This window comes from Fragaria vesca, linkage group LG3, assembly GCF_000184155.1.
Source record: "Fragaria vesca subsp. vesca linkage group LG3, FraVesHawaii_1.0, whole genome shotgun sequence".
In the NCBI taxonomy this organism is placed as follows: Eukaryota; Viridiplantae; Streptophyta; class Magnoliopsida; order Rosales; family Rosaceae; genus Fragaria; species Fragaria vesca.
In genome coordinates, this window is record NC_020493.1 from 19,633,510 (window position 1) to 19,646,692 (window position 13,183).

The 13,183-nt window shown below is 38.9% G+C and overlaps 1 protein-coding gene and 1 pseudogene across 1 annotated transcript; one reads left to right on the top strand and one right to left on the bottom strand.

The window, feature by feature from the left end:
• Positions 1-65: 65 nt before the first annotated feature.
• LOC101293083 lies at positions 66-6,070 on the top strand. Its single transcript, XM_004295944.1, has 11 exons — positions 66-222; positions 440-619; positions 712-950; positions 1,057-1,169; positions 1,246-1,400; positions 1,580-1,683; positions 1,834-2,172; positions 2,295-4,741; positions 4,839-4,944; positions 5,559-5,639; positions 5,985-6,070. Exons 1-11 carry the CDS (start codon positions 66-68, stop codon positions 6,060-6,062), a joined length of 3,999 nt encoding a protein of 1,332 aa, XP_004295992.1. The 3' UTR covers positions 6,063-6,070.
• Positions 6,071-10,503: 4,433 nt separating this feature from the next.
• LOC101293384 lies at positions 10,504-13,019 on the bottom strand (annotated as a pseudogene).
• Positions 13,020-13,183: the final 164 nt, after the last annotated feature.

Sequence of the window (13,183 nt, forward strand, 5' to 3'; positions counted from 1 at the left end):
TTCAAATCGTTTCAAAAGAAAGATGCTCTGACCCACCCAACTCTGAGAGACACAGAGAACGAGAAATGGATTCCGATCTCCCTCTCATCGAAATCGCCGGAGAAGACGACTCCCTCCTCCACTCCACTCCACACGGCGCCGTTTCAAGCACCGCCACCCCCAGCGACGACGACGCCTTTTTCTTCTGCTCGCCCCTCCATCCCCCCAGATCCAGACCCAAAGGTTAGGGTTTCATCTCATTCCCCCTCTAAATTCACCCTCCTTTTCTTTCTAGGGTTTGTTAAGTCCATCTTGAATAATGAGACTCAAATCGAACTCCAATTGTGCTCCTCTCACTGTAAATTCGAATCCATTGTGAACCTGTTTGTGTTGATTTTGCGTAATTAGACCTACATTTTCAATCTATATAAATTAGGAGTCTATTTGAATTGTATTGCAGATGTTGTGAAAGTGAATGGGGATATGGAAAGGGGTAGTATGAATAAAGAGAACAGTAATGTGAACAAAATTGAAGAAAATAAATTCAGCCTCCAGCCGCAGCAAATGAAGAGGAAGAAGAAGGGAGGATACAATTTGCGCAAAAGCCTCGCTTGGGACCGGGCTTTCTTTGAGGAAGAAGGTTATATTTTTGTATTTCGAATTTGCCAACTGTTCTTTATAAGATTGTAGGAGGTGTATAAGTGTATTGGATTTTTGTTTTGTTTTTCTCAGGTGTATTGAATTCCGAAGAATTATCCATGATTACTGGGAATGTAAACTCTAGTGGGTCATTGTCAGTCATCCACGAGGAGACTAGTTGTGATAGTGATACTGCGTATCTTCAGGACCTTGAAGAGAACCTATTCAAGGTGAATCCGGGAAGCACGCCAAAGAAAGATAGGATTACTGGTGGTAGTCCATTGTCAAAGCATGCTTCACCAGCTAGAGATAACACAGTCCCAGGTTCTGCGGTTAGTTCCTACATCTGTGTATAGGATGGTAATGTTTTGTGTAAGGTAAAAGATAGTTGCATCAAGTCTTGTGAAAATAAACTCCTGGGTGTTTTTGGTATTTCAGGGCAGGCGGAAGGTGCTTTCAGCGCGTGATAGCAATAGAAGTGGCTCAAAACGCAGTGGTTGCCCTCGCCCTTTGGCCTCATCTTCATATCCTTTTGACCAAGTTTCCCATATGTAGGAGTTCTGGTATCACTTGTTGTTGATATAAACTATGGTACAGTTGTCCTTGACTTATGTGAACTCTAAAAAGGCCTGCAAATGTGAATACTATAATGTCAGCAACTAAAGAACCAAAAGTTTCTAAGTTACCTGTTCCAAAACCTGTTCCCTGTGCTCTCTCTAAGACTTCCAAGAACGTGACGGTTAGTGCAAGTGATCTAAAACGGAGTCAGATTGCTCATCCTGGTAATGTTTTAGATATTTATTTATTTTTACTTTGGAGAACTTTAAAATGTGATTACCCAAAAATACTATCTCTATAACATGTTTTCACTCTGTTAATGATAAGCAAATAGTACTTTTACATTGGAACGAGTTGGCATTATCTGTTATGTTGTGTTAATTGCTTCTTTGTGATGCGGCAGTCAATTTGAACAACACCAAAACTGGTCTAAATAATGAAAAAGTTGGTTCTACGGGAAAATCCTTGACTGCTAAAAGTTTTACATCTCCAACCAGAAGAAATGTGGTGAGAACTTGAATCTTATTGCTGTTTATTAATAAATAAAAGATGTGAGACTATAAGCAGTAGTCATTTTCTTCATTTTGCATTAATGAATACTTGTTAGTAATGATCTGTGTGTGGTTTAATGCCATGTGTATTTATATAACGGTGCAGGCCAGTTATGTGAAGTGTTCACCAACCAAAGCACAATGTCCACCAGTTACAGAAGCAAACAATGGATTACAGGTTATAAAAAAACAAGCACGTCCTTCTACCAGTCAGACATCATATGGCCGTGATGACAGATCCAGAAAAATTGCAGTTCCTGTGGAGGAAACCTCGAAACAAGCACTTCCTTCTGCCAGTCATGCATCATACTGCCGTGATGACAGGCTTAGAAAAGTTGTAGTTCCTCTTCCTCATACTGGTCCGAACTTGCCACATACTCAACTCCAAACATCAAAACCATCAGGTTTGCGGATGCCATCGCCCTCGCTGAGTTTCTTTCATCAGGTATTTGAACTTGAATTTGATTCTGTTAGTTATATTGCTGCATAAGAGTATATATTTCTACTTCTCAATATTTCTGAATGTTCTTTGCCTCTCATTTCTTTTTTTAATATTTTTTTCTGTAGCCAAAAGCTTCTTCTTTGCCTGGCCCCGGTAAGAGCAGTTCACAACCATGCAAAATTCCCAATGTGAGGCAAATTGGTTCTGTAAATCCAATTCATCAATTGAAGCCACCTTCACTCAGTGAAATGCCAAACCCGACCAATGCTGGGACAGTAATAGGAAATACTAATGTCCAGTGTTCAAGTTCTGTTCCATCTGCTATTACCCATGCGACAATGGAAAAAGTGGATTTAGTCTCGCAAATAAGACTTGTGCAGCCGGAACTGAAGTTACCTTCTAATTCAAAAGGTTATGGTATTACAGAGGATCACAGAAAGTTAAATAGCATACCTGGTTATGGCTACCAAAAATCTACCCCACAAGCAGAACCAAATATTACTGAAGAGCTTTCTTACATGGAAGATGTAAAATTTCAGGGCCATGATAAATATCTGATGGATCAGGGGTCCTCTCTTGTCTTTCCTCCAAAAAGTACAGAAATTCAGGGCGACAGCTTGGAGAAGGATGCAGATGCTAGTGCAGAAGTCCAAAATGGTAGTGCAGCTGAATACAAAATATTTGATGCATTGTCTTACTCCAGATGTGAAGATCAAGCAAACGATGATAGTAGTACATTGAAGACAATGAGTACGGATCTGCATGTGGATGATGCACAAACGCTGGCTTCAGATAGGAAAGTGGATGAAATCAATGATGTCAAGCAGTGCGCTTCATCTCCTGATAATTGGCAATTGGTGAAAATTGATAGTGGAAGTGAGAAACCTGAACACCTAGATCTTTCAAATCCCTGCTACATTGGAGAACAGGTTTACCAGGATGATTGGTCAGACTTAAATGAACGTGTATTGGATGATTTTGATGTTCTTCCTGAAAAAACCCAGCATAACAATGTTCTTCTGCGTGCTGAGTTAAAGGAACCAGAAGGAAATGGTGCTGGCACAGTTGAATCTGCAGTTTCCAGAAACCTGCATGTTACTACACCTGTGATGCTAGATTGCAGGTCTAATGAAGCGGAAATGGTGTACTCCCCAAATGTGGAGAATATTGCATCGATATCTGGAGACGATAGGCCAGTGGTCGAGAACCACAACCTTGATACACAGTTCAGGAATGACATTCGTCTTCATGGGCAAGCTTGTATGGAATTGCACAACATGGATGAAGATGAAAGAAGAGATTCACTGACTGCTCATGATATTAAGGCCACTTTAAAAAGTGGAGGTTCCACATCCCAACTAAACCTGACAATGCAGATTGAGGCTGGTTCTGCAAAAGACACAATTGAGCACAGGTATTTTGGATTCAAAGGTTCTGATTTATCAGTTGAAAGTAGTTGTCATGCCCCTCACTTGCAGCCTGAAGATGACATAATCTCTTGCCACCAAGATACTTCAATGGTGCAAACTAAATTCATAGTTGATAAAATCAATGTTAGTGAAGAGGAAACTAATGCGTCGAGTGGTGAATTTGATGATGACAAACTCAGTGCTGAACAAGCTAAGCAGGTTGTGTCTTGCTCTAGTGCAGAAGTTACATTACTGAACTGGGATACAGGAGATTATGGCCATTTATTTGAAGGTAGCAAATCTGTGGAAGAGTGCCACAAATATGACACTGGGAACATCAAAGATAGTTTGAAAGTAAACTTGTGTGATGCAAGTGGATTGCAAGGTACTCCTGATCTATCAATGCATGAAAAGTTGGAAGAAGCAAATCAAGAAATTGATGTGATTAAGATTAAGGAACCCCTACCTGGATTTCCAGAGGACCAGTCATCAGTTGCAAATTGCAGGCACTCAGTGGACTTTAATAATGCACATGAACTATCTGCAAGTCTAGAGCTCGAACATCCAAATATTGTAGCAGTGCAAGTATCGCAGGAATTGAAGCCCATATCAGATTCAAATGGAACTTGGCATTCAAATAATACTTCCTGTAATGAATATGCGGAAACGGATGATCTTGTTATAGATCAGTATGATGCTTGTGGAAGTGAACCCAAGTGTTCAAATGCTTGTACAGAAGTAGCACCAGCAATACGTGATGGCAGACCTGATTTGGGGGGAGAGGTTGACTACTCACAACTGGAACTTGCAGTGACTAAAAGTTCCATGGTTGAGCAATCATCAGAAAATGTTTACGGTTATAAAAATTCCAGGGATACCAATAGGCTATGCGATCAAGCTGCTTCCGTGGATTCTGACTCATCTTCAAAAACAACCAATCAAGAAGATTCTGTGCAAACTTTGGCATGTAATTCCTTGGAAGGGAAATCAAGGCCATCTCTTATCTCTGATCAGACTTCATCAAGTGAAAGCATTCTGCAGAATAATGAAGTTACTCTATTGAGCAGCAACAGCTTGGCGGAGGATGCTGAAACTAATATCCTGAAAAGTAATCGTACTCTCGATGATGAAGTGCAGCAAGAGTTAGATGCTACAAAAGAGCTGTATGTACTGAAAAGCTTAGATAAAATTTATATTACTGTTGAATTTGGTTGCGACATGAAGTTCATGAGACTTCAAATTTCTTGTTTGTGATTGCAGTAAGAAGTCTAGCGGAAGGAAGCAACATGGGCTTGTAATAAAACCTCCACCAGATGCTGTTCCATTTTCTGATGAATGGTTAGCTGCAATTGAAGCAGCTGGAGAGGTAACACTTGTTTTAATAGGCGTTTATGTGCACACTAGAAATTCAAGCATACCGCTGCTTTTGTCTCTCAATGCTGCTTTTTACAACTTTTCTTCTTTTATTTTGGATCCTGATATACACTTAGTTTGGAAGCATCACTTAATGAGTTTAAAGTTAAACTGGATCTGTAACCGCTGAATCAGGTTGGGCATGTAAATCAATGATAGAACTGAGCCGACCACATCGCCTTTTCCATAAGAAAGGTACTGGCCTGTATAGTTTGATCATACAGCCAGTATAGTTTGTTTCCTAATAAATACAGAGGTGCTAATTAGAACTTAAGAAAAACCAACCTTAGCCTACACGTTGATGATCTGATCCCAGATTACGTTTGAAGTTTTAAACTTGTACATGCTGTCCATGATGCTGAGTAATTGATGGGATCGATATGTGGCTTCTGGACACGTAGTTAACACACAAGTAAATATTATTATTGTTACTAGTATCATGTTTTTGCTTTTTGGCCAAATATTGTTAGTATTTTTAGTTCTTGGTCGATACAAGACAAAGATTCAAAACACAAAATAACAATGTTTAGTTTGGTAACTGTTGTCTTATACCATGATTTTCTGCAGGAAATATTAACCAAGAAAGGTGGTGCTGTACAACATTCACCCCCGAACAAGTCTCCACCTCAACTAGGTCCATATTCGCCGGTATGTTTTCACTTCCTAGACAATTTTGTATTGTAGATTTTACACCTGTTAGACATTGACACAACATAGATTTGTACAGCTAGTGCTAGAAAGAGAAACATTATTTTCATTGATTGAACTTTCTTATCACTTTCCTCTAGTTTCTCTTTTTCTATTTTTTTATTATTTTTTATTTTTTTGATGGCAGATTTCTTCTTCTAGCACTAAATGTTTCCCAAATTTCTCTCTTAAAACTGAAAGGCATTTTTTGTCTCACTCTATTACTGGCTTATCTCTGTAGGTGGCTTTTGTGTGGAATTCGACTTTTATTTAGGAGCTCACTTGTTTCACTGTCTTGAATTTCAGGTGAAACGGAAACAAAATCAAGTAATTGGACCGTTTGATTGTACAAAACATACCAACAACCCCCCTGGTTCTCAATAATCTAAGAACGATTTGGCTAATCATTCGATGTCATTTGCCATATGACAGCATTTAACCCAGTGTCATCGTCACTGATTCTCTACTGACATTTTCCACAAAATACCTTCCTCTAGAAGATATAGTACTTTAGCAATCCCTTTTTTCCATTTTCCATTATTACCACTTTTCTTTTGCCTGCATTTCCCAAATGAATAGTGTACTGCAACTTTTTCTCAAGAAATGCACATTCTGTACACGTTCTGAGTTGATCTCGTCAACCGTTTTTTTTTGTTTTTTTTGTTTTTTTGTTTTTGTTTTTTTGCAATGATTCCTAGTGAGATCATGTTTACTTTTGGAATAGGCCTTGAAATTTTAGAGGCTGGCGGGCTCATCGTCTCCAGTTCTCTATAAATAGCGAACTACAACCTCTTTAAGGAGCCTAAGCAACTATCTTTCTACTGTTTCCGACCTCATCCATCAAGCCTTTATCATCTAAATTGAGATCTAACAAACAACAATGGTAAAGCTCACAATGTGAGTTCTGAGATGAACTTATTTTATTACTTTTCGTATGAAAGTTGAAGTATAACTTCCAAATTAAAACAAATATTTGCATTAAGAGAAAGTATTAATACTGAATGTGCATTATTCAGACTGATGGAATAAGAACGTGCCTGGGATTTTCAGAAATTCTGAAGTGTGTTTCGTTATATTAGAGTCTTAAGTTCGAGCATCGTTTCAATAGAAATGAAGCCGGAACATCATCTCAATGTGATTGTTGGCAACATATCCAGCATATTCCTATATAAGTATATACTTAATGTTGCCAAAAGTATATATATTGATACATAACCAGAAATCCAAGCCAGTGCGAAAAACTACGAAATATTGTACTAAAGTAATTGTTGAGAACTGATCGAACAAATAAGTAGTTACAAATAATCGGATCATACAGAAAAAGTGGTACATCAAGATTAATTACTCAAAAGAGAATATACTATATAGTAGTAACAAACTAATCTTCATGTTGTTCAATAGCAAGCTAACATTAACTGAACGTTGCACTTATCATACAGAGATGGTCATTTAATTTCCTCCAATATCTCATTTAGTTCCTCCAATATCCAACAGTACCGACAGGCGACAGTAGTATCGATCTTCAGTGCTCGTTGAAGAAGCGAAAACACAAAAGCAGAACTGCGTGCATCCCAATAGAGCCCAATCAGATCACCTTCCTTTAGCTTCCTCACATTCACAAACTCCTTCTTCCAGTTTGCTTGCAGAACGTAACTCTTGCACGACGGCCAGTATTTGAAGACCAACTCATGCTTCGTTTTCATATCACTGTCGTAAACGGTGACCGTTCCCCCGTCGCTACTGTGGACCCTTTCGTCCAAGCTCTTGTTCATCAACGGCAAAACTTTTTTCTGTGTTAAAGTCTTGGGCACCAAAAGCCTGCTCAAGTCGCCGAGGTCGCTGACCGTCAGCTTCTTCTTGATGGTCCATGGGTCGTAGTCAATGGAGCCCAGACTTAGCCCCAGGTCGAGACCTCTGTTGTCAGCTTGGTTGAGTTGACATGGTTGGTCTTGCACCCTTGTTGAAGCAAACAGAGATGGAAAGAGAAGTGTTTCAGCCATGTAAACTGTTGGTGGGTTGATCAGAAATTTCAGAAATAGAAATGGCTGAATGGGTTTGTGAGAAGAATGAAATGCAGAGACTATTTGGGGGTATATATATAAGATTCTTGAGCACTTTCCTGTTTTCTTACTTGCCTTTAATTCCTAGTTTCATAAGGTTTAACGATATCCTTCGCCAAGTTGGATTAGGTTAAATTTTCAAATTTCAAGTAAGCTGGCAGGAATGTTCATCTGATTCTCCCGCTATTTTTATCTGATCCTCCCGCCTTTTGTTAATTTTGGGCTTTTTAGTGTTCTGGGCCTCTCCACTGTAATGGACTCAATTGTATCCAAAGGCTCACGGCTGATCTGTTGCAAGTTAATTGAATTGGCCTAAAGTCCAAACCGACATTCCGAAACCAAACTACAGCAGCCACCCGTTTTAGCCAATTTCCATCCGAAACCATATGAAATTGTAGTTAATAAAGGAATCAAAATCAGTGTTAGTGATAGTAACAAAAACTAAATCTCTAGTTTTGCACTAATTTAGATTTGTCAATATAAAATCTATGGAGGATAATATAAAACATGAGTTTGCCCGAAACAGCAATTCATAAACCCTAGCCCATCTCTTTCAGAAACCTCTTTTGCACTCTTCCAGTAGTGGAACTAGCAGAATGGAATTATTCGTGCCTGAAGTAATTAAAGGGTTTCATTCGACGGATCGCAGCATATTTAAACGGCTTCTCGACCATGGATTTGACCTTAACAACTCCAAGTTCATCGTAGCATTTTGGTATTTTCTTGATAAAAAAAACCACTTCAGATTTATGGCAGAGAAAATTAAACCTATAGGAGATGCAGACTTCCGAGACTTGGCGCAAGAGACGCTTGCGTGCTTCATTGATTTGATCTTGGATTGTAATGAATCTCAACCTAGCCAGTTCAGAAGGCTGTCTGAGGTTGTTCCCAATTTAGGGTTGGTGTTACGGAACAAAGAAGAAGCCAAGAGACAAATGGAGTGGTTCATGAAGGAGGTCTGTGAAAAAGCCTTTGGTGATATAATTCATCGATATTTGAATGGTCTGCAAGAGTTTCATAGTTGCCCTCCTCCTGTCGTGCCAAGTCTGGCGCCAAAGATTGCTAATACTCAATCTTCTCCAGCCAAGCAAGGAATAACGGATGATGAAGCACGTAGAAGTTTGTTCGTCACCTTCTCCAAAGGCCACCCTGTTTCAAAAGGTGAACTTGAAACCCTAATTCGACAACAATGGTAAGATTTTTTATTTTATTTAAAAAAAATAAGTATGTTACATGTGTAATGAAGACTGGTATTTATAAGAAACTGGTTTTATTTGTTTGTTATGAAGGGATAGGAACTTCGAAGATCGTGTAGAGAAAATCATCATGGATGAACATTATATGCTTTCGGCTCGTGTTCTTTGTAAGTCTCCTGCAGACGTTAGAAGAATTGTTGGTGACGAGGAGGGCCGCAAAGTCCACTACTCAATCAACGCAAAAGATGTTAGGGTGAGGAAATGGGTGAGACGTACTGGCGCTCTCAAATGGGAAGAGATGCTCCAAAGTAGCCGCTGTTTGATCCATCGATCACAACCACACTGATCGACATGCCTGCATTCAGGTGCGCGCAATCAACTTGTTAGTGACATAACACACGATCTTTGTATTTACAGCATCAACAAAAGGATCATAACCTAGTTGTACAGACTAACTACGCAGATGGAGGTAGTGGTTATGGTGTGAACAATACAAAACCATAGTCGATCAACTAATAGCAGATGTGTAGTTTTTGTTTTTTCGAACACTTCCATAGATGTCATGACCACGTTTGTTTTGTGTACGAAATGGAGCCAACAATTGTTTCATTAATCATTACCCAAATTGTTTTTTTTTTCTTTTTCTTTCGCTCATATTTTCCTTGTAGATGAAAATGAAGAGCGACTCATCGCTACACTGGCATCCATATATGCACAGTTCGATTTTCAATTGTATATTAATACTAGTACTCTAAGGTTTATTGGCAGTCTTTGAATTGCGCGCTTGTATCTAGATATATGAGCTATTGAGCTTCATTTCGTGGCAGTCAAGGGTAAGTTGAGTACTCCTGGAAAGATTATTGTATGTTGCGTATCTTCCTCATATATAATTTTGGCATGCCCTGGTCCTGCTGAATGAGCCTCGTTTATTTGGAATCATGCATAACTGTAGTGTGGTGGTTTTTCTTCAATCTTGGCATCTTCCAATTCCTTAGGCTTCGTCTGCAAGCATGGTACTAAGTCTGTGAGGTCTATCTTGTTCCCATTGGTTGAAGAGAAGAACTGAAGAAGTATAGGAACCATGAGGAAGATGAACAAGACGATAAGCAACAAAGTTAGCTTCATTTTGAATATGTCGAATGATAGATGAAGAGAAGTTTTGAAGCAAAACAAAAATATCTTGAACCAAAATGTTGGAATCAAAATATCAGCCAGAACAGACAGAGAACTGAAAACAACTGAAGAAGAGACATGAAGCAACGGATCGGAGAACTGAAAACAATTAATGATATGGATCAAAATCAGCAGAAAAACCAAAATCAGCAGAAATCAAAGTCAGCAGAAAAACCAAAAGCAACGGTAATTTTATTCATAACATCATGCCTCTATATATAGAGGTTAGAAGGCTATGATAGAAATCCAAATACAAATTCAATTTGACAAAGGCACACAATAATGAATATCCTTAAAGACTCACATTTCTTTTTTTATCTTTCTTTTTCTTATTCAGAGTAATTGCTTTACTACAACGACATCACTTCTTTTCCTCAGAATCCAAACTGTTGTCTATCACTTATCATCAGAGCTGTCCACATCACTTAAGTTCTGATACTTGTACAAGTTTGCACACACTAAATAATAAGCAAAGTTTACCACTCCAATCACAACTAGCATCCAATACACATTCTCTAGCTTCCCAACGTTTATGTTGTTTGGTAACCAACTTGTACCACTCCGAACAAAATCGACTATACCTGTGCTTAGATAATATGAAATCCCAACCATCAAAGAGATCATCGCTATCGTACAATGCCATTTGTGCTGGAAAATGAAATGCCTCTCCAATGCCTACCAAAGCGAATTGTGGGAACAGCCACAATGCCAACATAGGGACTGTAGTTGCACCAGGATGGTCTTGGGAAATTTTAAGCCTTTTGGACTCCACCAGTACGTGCTGAAACCACCATCGTCAGCACAGTTAGAATGTGGCCAATTCCTATACGTTGGAGGGGTGTCGGGAAATGACCGGTTAACTTGGACATAGTATTCCATCAATGAGCGCGACGAAGATGGCACCGGAAATTAGGACGATGACTATAACAGACCCAGCCGGTACTCGAAAAGAGTAATACTAGGTGAACCACCTTTTGGTGAAAGAGCTCACCTTACGTGGCAAGTTGACGTAGCATATCCACGTCATCAATATAAGATTTCTAATATTTTTAAATTTCTGTTTTTTATTATTAATTACGAAATCTCATTTTTCATTTTGTATTCTTTAAACCCTATCATATTACTATTTATCTTCTAATCGTTTAAAACAAAATCCTAAAAAAAATCCTTATAATACGTCTTCAAACAGACGTGATTCTATCGTATCTTCCTCTCATCTGTCTCATCCTCCCACCTCCTCTTCAACTCAATTCTTCAATTCAATTGATTAGGAATTCTCAGTCTGATTTTGGCTATGTCAATCACAAACATTCTCTGCCTATATATTCTAGTCGTGGTTAGTGTACATAGAACGGTCTTGAAATCTTCTACTTGGTGAACTGTGCATAGTCTCTCCATGGCTTTGCAATATTCCCATCTGGTTTCATGTCTCCTTCAACTTTCTGTGCTGTGTTAAACAGCTACAAGCGTGGCCGGTGGATCACATTGTACCGATACTGTCCTAACTTAACCACCTTTAAAATGTTGGGTTTTAATCACAAAAGGCCTCGGTACAATTCGATAAGATCCATCCCCATATAAGTTATATTTTATTTGTCACTTTTCTGATGTGGGATCTATTCCTCTCCAATACTTCTAATATGCTGCGCGGTTAAAGAAACTGCATACAAAGAGAGCAGCATCAGTTACATAAATATATGATCATATTAATTGGAGCATTGAGTTTGTACCTGAATCTCCTGCTAGGTGTTGTAGCCACCCCGTCGGTACCGGCCACTCCCTCTTGCCCGTAGTAACAATAATCTTTGCTTTCAGATGAGAGCCGGAGGTTCCTTTTTCGGGTAGCAGCAACAACGACACGAGTTAGACCAACAAATGGACTCTCCTGAGGCTTACTATGTGACGGTAGAAACGTGTTCCAGATAAGAAAATTGCCATGGCAATAACATTGGCAGCGACAGCTAGGCCAAAACCCCATTTGTAACCCATATTGTCCTCCATGTACACGATGACAGTTAGACCCAACGTTGAGCCACAGTATATGGTAATGAAGAACCAGTTAAAGAATGTTGCTTGATGTTTAGGCTTATCGAATTGATTTGTTGCTAGGGTGAAGCGTGTACCTCCAACACCAAGTGATCCCAAAGTTAGACCCGTATACGAGATTGTATATTGCAAAGCAGTGGTTGATTGGCATATTTCTGATCCTATAACACAGGGTTGAGGCTTCAACGAATCAAATGTTTCTGTTAATGTTAAAAGAACGATACCCTGTAAAAATGCAAATACAAGTACTGTTAAAAATAATTATTTGATTGTTAATTATACTTTCCATCAAGTAGTAATGTTATTCGCACTCTCAAACAGTCCTTTCCTCTACTCATACATAACAGCTACCATCGATAAATAAAATGTAAGAAGAACGCTAACAAACAGATCCACTATTTCATTACCAGCAGGGATCGGAAAGGCAGGAAGAAATGGTGATGACCAAGAAAGGGCCAAAGGAAGAGTCGGCTATGATTGCTCCAAGGACTGGGAAGAAGGTAAAAGAACCGTTCACCACATTAATCTGAGCAGCATCGAAACTGTTTACATTGAATTCTTGTACCAGAAATACTAACAAATTTGAGAGCCATCCTCCCACCGCAAATGTCAAGCCTAATAGAGCCCCTGCTCGATCAATATATACATATTAATCAGCCATATAATTATAATTATGTTGAATGCATTTTGTTAATTTTAGAACTAATATATGTTCCGCAAAAGTTTACATTTGTGTTAAAATATGACAACAATGTATATCAAGTTACACACCGGAGAGTGAGACCTATGGTGAAGGGGAAAGTGATCCAACCACCGCGTCTGCCACCAGAATTAGATGATATCATCGGTGTGGGAGAGGGAGCCATTCTCCATTTTGGAGGCAGGTCAAATCTACCTATTGATCAAATATAAGCTCAAAGTTGCTGCTTGGATCGAGTTGAAGCTAGTGTGCTGCTTAACATGAAACCACTCCATGGATCATATATATATATATATATATATATATATATATATATATATATAGTACGTC

Coding starts and splice junctions, on each gene's coding strand:
- LOC101293083 (XM_004295944.1), top strand. CDS start 66: ATGGATTCCGATCTCCCTCTCATCGAAATCGCCGGAGAAGACGACTCC. Junction 951..1,056: donor ACACAGTCCCAGGTTCTGCG/GTTAGTTCCTAC, acceptor TTGGTATTTCAG/GGCAGGCGGAAGGTGCTTTC. Junction 5,640..5,984: donor AACTAGGTCCATATTCGCCG/GTATGTTTTCAC, acceptor CTTGAATTTCAG/GTGAAACGGAAACAAAATCA.